Consider the following 13,492-nt stretch of genomic DNA (forward strand, 5'->3'; position numbering starts at 1 on the left):
TAGTTCATATACTACCCGTTAAGTTGACAAACACCCATATTTCAAAGGCTGAAATAAAACACGTTGAGTTTAGTTTTACACCGCACTCGGCAATACTCCAACAATATGGCAGCAGTCTGAAAATAATCAAGTCTGGACAAGACAATCCAGTGATTGACAGCATGAGCATCGATCTACACAACTGGGAACCAATGACATGTGGTCAACCAAGTCAGCGAGCCTAACCATCCGATTCCATTAGTCACTTCTTGCGACAAGCATAGTCGTCTTTTATGGCAAGCATAGGTTGCTGAAGGCCTATTCAACCCTGGACCTTCAGAGGTCCACATATTGTAATTCCAGTCAATTATCAATACCCAGGTGTTACGATTGTTCTACCAAGCAATATTTTACCACGAAGTACAGGAGTCAAGTGACCCTTACATAAGCATGGTAAGCATGTGACAGTCTGAACAATACTCTACACACATGTTATGTAAGGCTTGCCATAAATCACCAGTCTGCTGACACTGTCAACACCCTGAGGCTATATAACCACTGGGCATAAGCAATATCCTACTGATAAAACAGCTGCAGCTCTCCTAAGCTGTGCAGGCTTCTAGTAAATGTGAGCTAATATACAGTAATGGTCCAATGTAATAATCAGAAAGTGAAGGACCGTCAGACTTTTCATTATTACCTTGGTTAGTGTACTTAATCTGTATATATTTTTCCTGATAAATTTTCCAGTGAGACTTCCCACTGTATGCCCCTAGTATATATATTTGGATAATGCTGAGCAGGATTAGGGTTGCTTTTACAGAAGGAAACCCTAGTCTTGCAAGATGAAATTAAACAGGGCATACAGGCGGAAGTCATTCCAATATCACTTAATACATACCACCAAGACTTAATGGTGGTATCATAAGATGTTTCATGGGCAAATATGTTTGTCTGTCTGAATAAACCCATCATACAGTTTAATAATACATACTCCCAATTCCCAAAGATCTAAGACCAAAGTCCCCACCAGAGGGATTTATCTTGGATTCCATGCTCAGTGCCCTTGGCATAGAAGGAAATCAAGATTTATGGATGTCAAGTTCTTCAATGTGAATAACACAACGTTTAGAGTGACATTTTAGAGCATATGCTTGCTATTTCATCAGATGAATAGTAGGCAATATCGTAGTGGGAATATATAGACACACGAGGCACTACGAAGAAAACATGTTTAACAATGTTGACAAATGAGGAATGCCTACTATTCACCTGATGAAGGAGCAAGCATATCCTCCGAAATGTTGTGTAATTCACAATAAAGAAGTTGACATCCATAAATCTTGCTTTTCTTATGCATTCAACTTCTAAATTCCCTTGAAAGACTTGGCAGATATATTGAGAAAACATGTTAAAAGTTTATTCAAAAGTTTACTACATATACCAGAAGTCTTACACGGAAAGTAGTACTGTAAATCACAATTTTCTACAATATGCCAACATGACGAGGTGACTATTCAACCATTAGGCTATGCCAACACCCCCTCAACACTGGAAGCCAACAGACACTTGGGTATGATGGAAAAAGGTCACAAGGATGGCAAGGAATCGAGCAATGATGGGTGATAGTGACATTTTCTGGAGCTTCTGTTCCTTACAAGTTGACATGCATAATTTTCTCCCAGGTTGTCAAATATTGGATTTAGATTGTGTTGAGATAAACAGCTGTCCTATTCATTAACTATTTAATAGCATACAGGAAATACAGTCTCCCCATTACAATACAACACAATACAATAAAGACTCTTCAAACAGTAGAATACAACTAGGTCTCTCATCACGCAGTACGACCCAATACAACAAAGACTCTCTTAAACCAGTACAAATTTACTACAATACAATATAGCTACAACTTGTCAGCCAGTACAAGACGATACTTAAAAGACAAAGACTCTCTCCCTTCACCCACTAGAATACAACAAAGACTCTTCAACAAGTACAATACAATTCTACAAAGTCTCTATTCAACAAATACAATACTGTACAACAAAGACTCTCTTCAACCAGTACAACACATTACAACAAAAGTCTCTCATCATCCAGTACAACAAAATACCACAGTGACTCTATTCAACAAGTATAATACTACACTATAAAGACTCTCCTCACAGAGCAGAATACAACACAACATACAACTCTCAGCACAACGTACATAATACCATTACACTTAAGTACTTTTAATGCTCATCACGTCATAAAAACTTAATCAAACTGAACCATGTTATCTCACATCAAAACTTTCTATTGCTGATCCACCACAAACAGTTCCTGCAATCAGTGGTTTAGCTGTGCATCAATGTCACAGTTCCTCTGACACTGATACACAGACAGGTCTATTGTTTCTGTTATTGATTTAGACGTGACACTGCATTCCACATAGTCCTCTAAATTAACATGGGAGATGACTGTCCATCAGATTTCCATGGTAACTGCATCCTTCCAGTTCCACAACAGATTCTCATTCAAAACCATTTAAGTCTCAAGGGGTACACAGAGCACAGGTCTACTACTGCTGCTTCTCCCTAGGGATCAGCTGCACACTGTAATGGGTATGACTATCAAAGCATAGTGTCAGCATGCCATGATTTCCAGTCCAATATTCTACTTAGCTGCTGAATTCCTATAGGATAATATAAAAACACTGTTTCAAAGTATTTCATCAAAGCTTTCTGATTTATCCACTTTCTGTCTTACATGTTCCAGGCTTTGATGCATTCACAGCATCAAAGCCTGAAATTATGTTAAATATCTTAGAAGGGTCCCAAAATAAAATTACAAACCCCCTCTCCCCTCCCCACAAATGCATTAATATCAATTATACTTCCATAAATGTCATAGATCAAATCACCCTGTTTACTTGGCGATGACTCAAATTATATTCGTTTAACAGAACCTGAGGAGGAAAAGTATTGAAAAGCAAAGCAATCGATGGACATAAACTAGAACAGCTATTTGGATTATATGTCCCTTGCTTGATGTCTATGACCCTCATCACACCTGCCAAGGTCCTGAGTCCCGATCCACAAATTGTTCATAGCACTACAACATTTGCAAACCTATGTTAAAATGTCAGAAGGCTACATATGGATCTGGATCGTCAACATCTTACAGGTCACATGTGTCAAAGTCCTTGACACACAACACCTTTCAGGTCACACCTGTCAAAGTCCTTGACTCTCAACATCTTTCAAGTCACACCTGTCAAAGTCCTGGACTGTCAACATCCTTCAGGTCACACCTGTCAAAGTCCTTGACCCTCAACATCCCTCAGGTCACACCTGTCAAAATCCTGGACCTCCAACATCTTTCAGGTCAAACACTTGAAAGTTCTGGAGCCACAACACCTTTCAGGTCACATCAAAGTCCTGGACCTTCAACATCCTCTAGGTAACACCTCTCAAAATCCTGGAACTCCAACATCTTTCAGGTCACACCTGTCAAATTCCTGTATCCTCAATGGTCTGTTTTATGTCATACCTGCCTGTCAGCAACTACACTGTATCTCACACATATACACTACAACTTGATCATACTGAACACTTTAGCCCTAATGGCTTCCTACTTATTCAGCCTACAGTAATTGATGAATCTACACACTGCAAACAGTGAAGTGTACTGGGATTAAGCTGAGACAACATCTCATCAGCCATTGGCTACCATGTAGAAACCGTATTCATATCTCAACAACGCCATGGGACATCAGTGTAAGTCCATATCTGAATCATGACACACATTGTCTTGCCTGTGGTTGTAACTACATCAGCAATTGACTGTTTCTAGCTAATGTTTCAGATACAATCAATGACTAACATGATGTTTGCTTTCATCATGGTTTATCTATGCAAATCTAATTACTACAAGGGAGCATGCATTTCACATTTAACCTGCTTTAATGCTTAGGATTCAAAATGACAAATGTGAAAACATACTGCAATCAAACATTTAAAGAAACAATGCATTGCATTCCAGTGCAGATGACACTCGGGCAGATGCCATTTTGGCAGACGTCTTGCCACATCAACCTTTCAGTCATAGAAACATACCAACAATCACATACATGGACAAATTGCCCTGTGAAACATGGAGCCTCTGACTGGTTAAGGCACGCACTTAACAGATGTGAAATCCAACAGCCTATTTGCATACAAATTGAAAATTGATGCAAAACTCACAGAGTGCATCCATGGGAGTGCAGAATTTTGCTAGCAAGATGAATGTTGGTATTCTATAATTTGGCACCATTTAAATAAATATAAATATGTACTGAGTGCTAAATAAATATTTATATGTACTGAGTGCTAAATAAATATTTATATGTACGGAGTGCTAAATAAATATTTATATGTACTGAGTGCTAAATAAATATTTATATGTACTGAGTGCTAAATAAATATTTATATGTACTGAGTGCTAAATAAATATTTATATGTACGGAGTGCTAAATAAATATTTATATGTACTGAGTGCTAAATAAATATTTATATGTACTGAGTGCTAAATAAATATTTATATGTACGGAGTGCTAAATAAATATTTATATGTACTGAGTGCTAAATAAATATTTATATGTACTGAGTGCTAAATAAATATTTATATGTACGGAGTGCTAAATAAATATTTATATGTACGGAGTGCTAAATAAATATTTATATGTACTGAGTGCTAAATAAATATTTATATGTACGGAGTGCTAAATAAATATTTATATGTACGGAGTGCTAAATAAATATTTATATGTACTGAGTGCTAAATAAATATTTATATGTACTGAGTGCTAAATAAATATATATATGTACGGAGTGCTAAATAAATATTTATATGTACTGAGTGCTAAATAAATATTTATATGTACTGAGTGCTAAATAAATATTTATATGTACTGAGTGCTAAATAAATATTTATATGTACTGAGTGCTAAATAAATATTTATATGTACGGAGTGCTAAATAAATATTTATATGTACTGAGTGCTAAATAAATATTTATATGTACGGAGTGCTAAATAAATATTTATATGTACTGAGTGCTAAATAAATATTTATATGTACTTAGTATAGAAACCCATAGATAACAGCTTCCAGCACAATCCCTTGAGTACTTTTTTCTGCAGGGGAACTTCATTTGTTTTATCTTCATCTGACATGCAGTCCTTTCCAGTTTTCTTACCCTGTGACATCAGCAATGAAACATGTTAATGACTCTCAGTTCCATACACCATGAAAACCAAAGCCTGGCATTTATTTCCCTATAGTAAGTGAGCATAGTCCACAGACTAAAATTCAAAACCATGTCAACCTTAAATATTGTTTCTCGCAAGACCTGCTTGCCACAAAAGGCGACTGCTTGTAATAATGTTTTATACCCTGTTTACCAATATCCCAACAATATTCAGATACTCCACCCATGTGATTGAGTGATTGTTGTTGTGGCAGTGGTCTGTGTTTAATGGAATAGTGATCAGATAATCCAGTGATCAACATCACGAGCATCGTTCTGCGTAATTGGGAACCAATGACACGTGACAACCAAGTCAGCAAGCCTGACCACCTGATCCCATTAGTTGCCTCTTAAGACAAATGTGGGTTAATGAAGACCACTCTAGATATTCACAGGTTGAAACCATGAGAGGAATCACATCTGAATTTCTGACATGAGGAAAGAATGATATAGCCACTAGGCTACCCTGCACACTGATCATGAATATTGGAATATGAAGTTAAATGGTTGATAAGTGGACAATGTTTATAAGACAAGAGAAATAAAACATTTTTTACAAGAAGACAAAGTCATCAATATCCTCTGTAAAGGCAAAATACTCTTCATGAGTATGTCTACGAGTTATGATATGTCAAATGTTTTGTCTCCTTAATCTAACCTCCATTTATCCGACAATCAGCTTTATCCAACGCTTTTGTTGGTAACAAATTGAAAAAACGTAGTCATATGTATTTTGTCCGACATCCTCATTAATCTGACAATCTGCTGTGCTATGGAGTGCTACGGACAATGTCAGATTAACAAGATTTGCCTGTATATAGATAAAGAGGAAGGAGAGTATTGAAAGGTTTTTAAAGTTCTGTTCCAGAAAGGACCACTACCTCCAATTTCAGTCTAAATCATACTTGTTGCAATGGAAACAAAGAAACATTTTATTAAAAAATATTCAAAAGTAACAAAAGGCATTCAAGAGTTCTGCTCTGGTAAAGAGTACTACCACCAATTTCAGTCCAAGCCAAACGTGTTGCCATGGAAATGCAAAAAGTTCAAAGCACCAAAACTACCAAAAGGCACCTGTAAACCACTAGGTCTATCTTTATGTCACTTTTGGTGTAGAAACATTGAACAGTTTTGGAGTTGTGCTCAGAAAAAAAGCACTACCCAAAAAGCATCAGGACACCACCAGATCAATCAATGTGCCAAGTTTGGTGAAGAACGGTTTTAAAGTTCTGCTCCGGAAAAGACAAATGTGCACAAACGCACTGACACAGAGATTCCATTTTAATACTCACCGCAACACTTGTTGCAGGGGCTAAAGAGAACCCCAAGTGTGGAAATACTATGTCGAACTGAATGTGTTGAAACAGAGTTGATGGACTATCACTCCACACAGTGCTTACAAACCTTCATATTCAGAACGTTCAGAAAACCCTTTGATGATCAGAAGGAAATCTGAAATGTTCTTTTTAATTTCGTTTTTTCAACTTACAAACAAAACCTTGCTGGGCAGGTTTCACTGGCTGCAAGCCACCCATAAGGACTTTAAGTGCATATATACCAGCTTACAAGACACCAAACTAACCAGATATTGTCATTTTCAAGTAATTGTCTCCAAAATGGCTTCACACAAGCAGTGTTTTAATGTTAGGGAAATTATGCAACATAACGCTCACTGTGTCAACACATCACATACTACTCTCATAATAAGAACATGAATTACTGGAATATACATACTGCTCAAAAGAAGAACATCATATTCTTTCATATCACTATAGCTACTTATCATGCCATGACATGATACATTAACTATAGTGCTGGTAGTAAAGTGAAAGAGCTTGTTGTAACTTGTACAGTTCTAGTTCTTGCAAAGAACTGACATTTGGCAAGTTTTACCATGTTCAGAGAGCTGCTACTTTCCTTTATTAATTACACAGCATATTGTAGTTATCAGACACCCTGGGCTCATAATGTTAGAAATACCAGCACAGTTGCTTAATTAAACAATACGTAAGCTGAGCTGTCAGAGGATAAGGAAAACAGAATAATCTTCTTGTAAGATATTTTCACTGTTTAGGATTAGAAAAATGGATGTACAAGTTCATAATTCCAACAGTTTAAGACCAATGCATAATCTTGCAAACTGTCCTGTTCATCACACATCCCTACAGTTTATCTCAGTTCTACATGCACTGAGTGAATGAGGGCAACACATATACACATAAGAATTGCAGTGAATAATACATTAAAATAGCAATATCTCAATGACTTAATTCCTTCTTGGACTTTACCATGCTTATATAACACATTCAGCATGAGGGACTACACACAAACAGATGCAAATAAAGTCAGACTAAAGAAACAACATTTTATCAATTATTTTAAAGTTTTTCCAAAACAACCCCAAAAGTATGTGTTAACTATTAAATGAAAAATCACTACTCAACGTGAATGTCAACTTGTGATTAGTTGACTAAGTGAAAAGGTTTATCTTGAGCTCTTGTGCCATACCAAAGAAATTACAGACTGTCATGGTAAAGAAAGTGTAATGTACTAGTGTTTATACATAGATTACTGACCTAAAACTATACAATGGGCCAATAACCGAGTCGGACCGATATGGTGACTTTGGTAAACCCAGTTTTAATGACATCAACATCATATTACATTTATCATAATGATAAAGGAAAAGACTGAACCTAGTTGGTGATAAGAAGCACACACTGATGATGCCGGTAATATAAATTTTGAAGCGTGTTTCTTGTCACTTTGCCCACCTGACATAATCACACCAATACCACTGTGGTTTGCAATTAATAAATGTTTTGGGGCATTCAGTAACCTTCCATCTCTACAGCTTCTTGACAATTATTAGAATCATCATTTAACAGTTCAAAGATTTTCAAACTTCACTTCAAACAAAACCAAACATTAGACAGCTACTCTAACATGTCAAATATTCTGTGTTTTGTCAAGTGGTTTCTGACATATATTTCTATTCATCACATCCTAGAATTGTATGACACTATGACAAAGATATGTACAGTTCAGAATACCCAACACAAACACATCAAATTAGATATTTCCATACCAGTTAGTTGACAGGTTTCACCTCAACCTGTTCCCATGGTACAAACATACTTTCATCCTTTCACAAAACTTCCTTTATTAATTTTATCTGGTATACAGAATTTGGCATATATGTGGCACAGGCATTGAATATTGCAAACACTTTCTGTAATATGTGCACATAAGAGCACATATAATGCAAAATATTTATTCTGCCTGTGCCCTTGTGACATAATCAAAACCTTGGTCACTGAATCAGAGTGATCTTGATTTTTACTCAGCTTCCTGGGTATATGCAACCCAAGTAGCTTGATAAGTGCAGGGAGGTTAAAAATCACATTATGAGGCCACATACTACCAGTTACCAATTTATAGCTGGATGAATATTGGAACAATACATGCTCAAGTGTAGGTCAGGACCAAAACCATGTACCCCCGTGCAAAACCGACTTGTTGACTGACAACAAATTGCAGACCAAGTATAACAATAATTTATGGACAATAAATTTCATATTACATTGATCTTCATAATACTGGTTTAGGAACGAACTTGTATTTATTACTTTAACGACAGATGGTTAACATATTGACTCAATCACCATGTGTGGTTCAATATTCATATGTGTTTTGCTTGGTCAAATGATTGGATCTTAACAGCATATTATTTGAAAATTAATTTGGTTAATCGTGTACTTCAAATTCAGGGATCACACAACCGTAACGGTGGTCTCTATTTCATGCAGATTCACCCTTTATGTTGGATATATTTCATGATGACTCCCCCAGACTTTTTACCATGTTTACAAGTGGTTCATTGTACTGCTAGAATGGTTGTTAGTCCAAGATAGTGCATGGTAGATCCATACCGACTTAGTTGGGGCAATATTGTTGTTTAATTAAAACTTTCATTAATTGCTTAGTTGAAACAGACAAACAAATTATTTCAGAGAGATACATGATACTGATTTAGTGACATTTATCATATTTGACAGGAACCAAAACTTACCCCTTCAGTACCTAAGTACACAGAAACAATATATTTCACAATACTTTTCAGATTTTCAACCACAACCTTAATTTCACTCACAGAGCCGAGACAGTAAATTTTTAATCACGTTTAGAGCCTTTGAAGATGTTAAATTACATAGTTTAATCCACTTTCGTCATACAACTAAGAAATTGTGATCCCAGTAAAGATGTTACACCATGGTACTATTTCCGGGTATGCACTCCCTAACAGACTCTAAATTACCATATCCAGATTGATATGTTAATCCATCACCACGTATTGTTGGCTACTAAACTACACAATCAAGGTCTCTCTTTCGAAAGACATGTCAATGAATAAGAAGTTGTTTATGTCACGAACTGCTCAACGTGCGATCAGACGCAGTGTTATCGTACACTGTCAGGACAGCTGTCGCAGTTAACAGGTGTCTCGAGCTGAACCGTCGGGTGATAAACTTACCGTTCCACTAGCTTCGTGTGTAGATTTTATCGACAAGCAGATGAGCAAAGACGTAATCCACAAGAAGCAATCGTTGTATTTCATCTTTCCGCCGCCCTAGGCCTACACGCCCGTCTAAGCCAACTGGCTCTTACAGTCTGTCCACACACCAACTTTCCCAACTTACAACCCACATGACCAACAGCTAGGGATAAACCGACCGGTAAATGTCTTGACGCTGCTGATTGGCTAATCGTAACCAATCCAAGACAGTCTTACAACGCGTTGGACCTACTACTTCGGTAAAATAATCCCATTGACTGGTGCGATTTCCAGAAGATTGGCTTGTAATGGGAAAGCAATGTTGAGAGGAAATTGCCGGACTAACAGTGGCCTATACTAGGCTAGATAACGGCAGTCTGTTTACACAGAACCATGCTCACCGATTTAAAAAGAACAAACTAAACACATACATGTGACAGGGCAACGAAGAGGAAACTTTTCTTTCTTAAATCGTATATGTAATATTTTGTGTTCCTTGGCTAAAACTATAAATTGAGCGATACTGCAGTTCTTCTGCGGGCAACACAAACGTATGAGATTTAATATGAGTCCATCGAGACACGGTGATCTCTTTTAAGATAAAGTTGCAATTTTGCTTTACAAGCAAACCATGTTTTAAATTGAATAGAATGGTATTATTAATTAATAATGAAAGGCTATAAAGTTATTTTTAATCGTTGTCGTACATATATACGTGAATTCTGTGTGGTCCGTTTAATGTTTGTCGCATGGAAATATGAAATGTCCCAACAACAACTGAAAACATGTCTGAAACTCCTGCTTAATAACTGGCCTTGGCAACTTATATACCGCTTAATTTGGGCGAACTCCTTAAATGTTTGTAATCGTGGTGATGATTTATCGGTGATTCATCTTACCGTACAACAAGAGATACAAGATGACAGATGATACTATAATGCAACATTACAATATTAACCAAATTTTGTTCGGGTTAAAATGGGTTTCCAGGAGCCATTTTGTACAACTCAATGGGTCGTAAAGTGGGGTAACCTCATCAGTCACTGGATTGTCTGGTTCAAATTCAGCTATTATGATCGCTACAGATCGCCGCAGTATGGGTGGAATATCGATGAATTAAAAGGTTGTTGTTGTTGTTGTTGTTGTTTTTTCGAAAATCATTGTACATATCCGGGACATATCCGATCGGTACCATTCACCATTAATGTCAGTAAATATTCTAAACAAACATTTCTGTGTAATCCGGTCATCAATTATTCAATCATTTCCTGCATACAATTGTAGCTGACACAAAATCTGTATTCTCACATTTTCATTTCTGTAATGTTTCGGTAAAGTTCGAGGGATTTCCATCATTTGGATAATGATAATGATTCGTGTTTTAATCACACACGTATATACATCACAGATTAAGACTTCCAATATTTAAACGGTCAAAGTCTAATGTAGTTAATGTCACAGACATTATTGAAATGCCAATCACACTTAAGCAGAGACTTGGACGAGGATCTTAAGAGTAAATGACTCCACGTGTCTCCAGTTCTACCAGCCAGACATATGAAATTCAGATTGTACTCACAAGACTTGCAAACACCTTGGCGACATTTGGGAACTTGTGAAAAACTTTGGATTATTAAGATTTATTTTTAGTTATTTTACCAACTACTTCTTAAGCTTCGTCTTGGTTTGCATCATGTTGTACACTATTTACGATCTAAAGTACTTTTGAGGTACATGCCGATACAGTGTCTTTTGTACTTACAGTCCAGGAACGCAAAGGTAGCGTTGATACTTGTCGAAATGAAACCACTGTCGTATGAAAGTATTCATTGCATAAAGTTACGGGTGATAAGACTGGCTGATGTGGTTGACACATGTCATAGTATCCCTATGGCGTAATCGATACTCATGCTGTTGATCATTGGATTGTCTGGCCCAGATTCGATTATCTGCATACAGACGCCATGTTCAGTGTAGCTGGAATATTACTGAGTGTGGCTTAAAAGTAAACTAAAGCCACACTGACATTTGCACGAATTTTGTCCCCGCACTGGTACGCAATTTTGCGTGTCAATGAGTAAACTGGGCGTAAACTGATGTGAAATGTGTCTAAACTGTGCGGAGCTGCGTACCAGTGAGCACAGAAAAAATTGAATTGAAATGACAGCGATCAGTTAACAAGACACCTGCCCAAAAGAGACAACCAGATGAAGAGCAGGACCAGCAGAAGAAAGAAGACTTGCAGAAGAGACCGACCAAGAACCAAAGACATAGAGAAGGCTGGACACTGAAGTTGCCGAGAGGGAGAAAGATGTTTCTGCAGGTTCAGTAGCATTGTGCCTTGTTCCATGGATATGGACACTACTCTCATGACCTCCGAGACTGAGGGTTGAGGGTGCTTATTTATACAAATGAAGAAATATAAGCACTTTCTTTAATACCTTTCTGTTCACAACGAATCTGGAGAATAGTAATGAGAGTTTCAACGGGTGTTAGAGCCTGTGTTGCTGAAACGTCATGGTCCACGTTTGTGGTCGCTATAGGACAGGGTGTGACCGTTCTCTCTTTCCACGGTTCAGCGCCAACAGGACACACACACACACACACACACACACACACACACACACACACACACACACAGAGAGAGAGAGAGAGAGAGAGAGAGAGAGAGAGAGAGAGAGAGAGAGAGGAATTACAGTTCTTCCATGTTCCATCTGAAGCACCGCCCTGTGTCCCCAAATCAACATACCGGAACCTGCATCCAGCATCTACATGGGCCATCAGTACAACGCTGTGGAATCTGAAGCCCTTATAATTGTAGTAGAATGATGCAGCTTTGCATGGCATCTTCATAGCAATGCACTTGCCATCCACTGCCCTCAGACAGTTGTGGGAGTGCCATCTGCAACTACAACCTTCAGAAACCTCCTTCAGGTTGTGTCACATGAGTACTTCGTGCTTATGGACTTCAGCGATGGCTTTGCAGACCTCTAGTAAGAACTTGCAGACTGTATTAACTTCATCTCTGAAGATTTACTGTAGAACTGCATAAGAATTACCAGTGGCTGGGAAGCGAAGAATGGTTGCCAGCTTGGGTCCCACCTCCAGCAGTTCTCTCATACATGTCATGACCTGGTCTTCTCAAGATGAAGGGTTAACTTCTTCTCAATCTCTTGGAACAAGTCCGGGGAAAGTCTCAGGTAATGTCTGTATAGCCTCTTGGATCTTCCTTGTGGATAGACACCTGTTCTTTTCTGCATTGACTGCTTGTTCTCTGGTGTTCAACATCTTGTACGTCCACAGACTGCATTAAGCTGCTGTTATGCCTGGTATTTTCACAGCGTGGCGTCAAGCGGGTCAAAGTGCATGTAGCAATGATGCCCATGCTGGAACAATGCGTGTCGTGCCTACCGTGCCATACACTAGACGTAAACAATGCACCCACAATAGTTAACACATACATACATAAGTCGTGTGATAATGCTCACCATTTTCGGTCACACATTGCGTGCCAAATGCGTAATGTACGCGTAAACAGGACGCGAACAGTGCGCAAACAAGGTTTCACTCTTTCATGCGTACCATTTCATTTACACGAACTGCCACGACAAACTGCACGTCAGTGCGAAGGCAAAGCTCGTACAAGCATGTAGGTGGCATAACTCATTCGGAAATGACGAA

At 37.9% G+C, this 13,492-nt stretch overlaps 1 protein-coding gene across 2 annotated transcripts in view; it reads right to left on the minus strand.

Annotated features, from left to right (window-relative positions):
- LOC137293672 (glutaminyl-peptide cyclotransferase-like) overlaps positions 1 to 10,003 on the minus strand; it is a 34,229-nt gene extending 24,226 nt beyond the window's left edge. Inside the window, exon 1 of one of the 2 annotated variants that reach the window (XM_067824363.1) lies at positions 9,791 to 10,003. In XM_067824363.1, coding sequence (XP_067680464.1) covers positions 9,791 to 9,874 — 84 coding nt within the window. In that variant the 5' untranslated portion in view covers positions 9,875 to 10,003. The remainder of the gene's footprint in view (positions 1 to 9,790) is intronic. The other variant, XM_067824362.1, reaches the window with a different exon arrangement.
- Positions 10,004 to 13,492: the final 3,489 nt, after the last annotated feature.

The sequence above is a fragment of the Haliotis asinina genome, chromosome 8 (genome assembly GCF_037392515.1).
Source record: "Haliotis asinina isolate JCU_RB_2024 chromosome 8, JCU_Hal_asi_v2, whole genome shotgun sequence".
In the NCBI taxonomy this organism is placed as follows: domain Eukaryota; kingdom Metazoa; phylum Mollusca; class Gastropoda; order Lepetellida; family Haliotidae; genus Haliotis; species Haliotis asinina.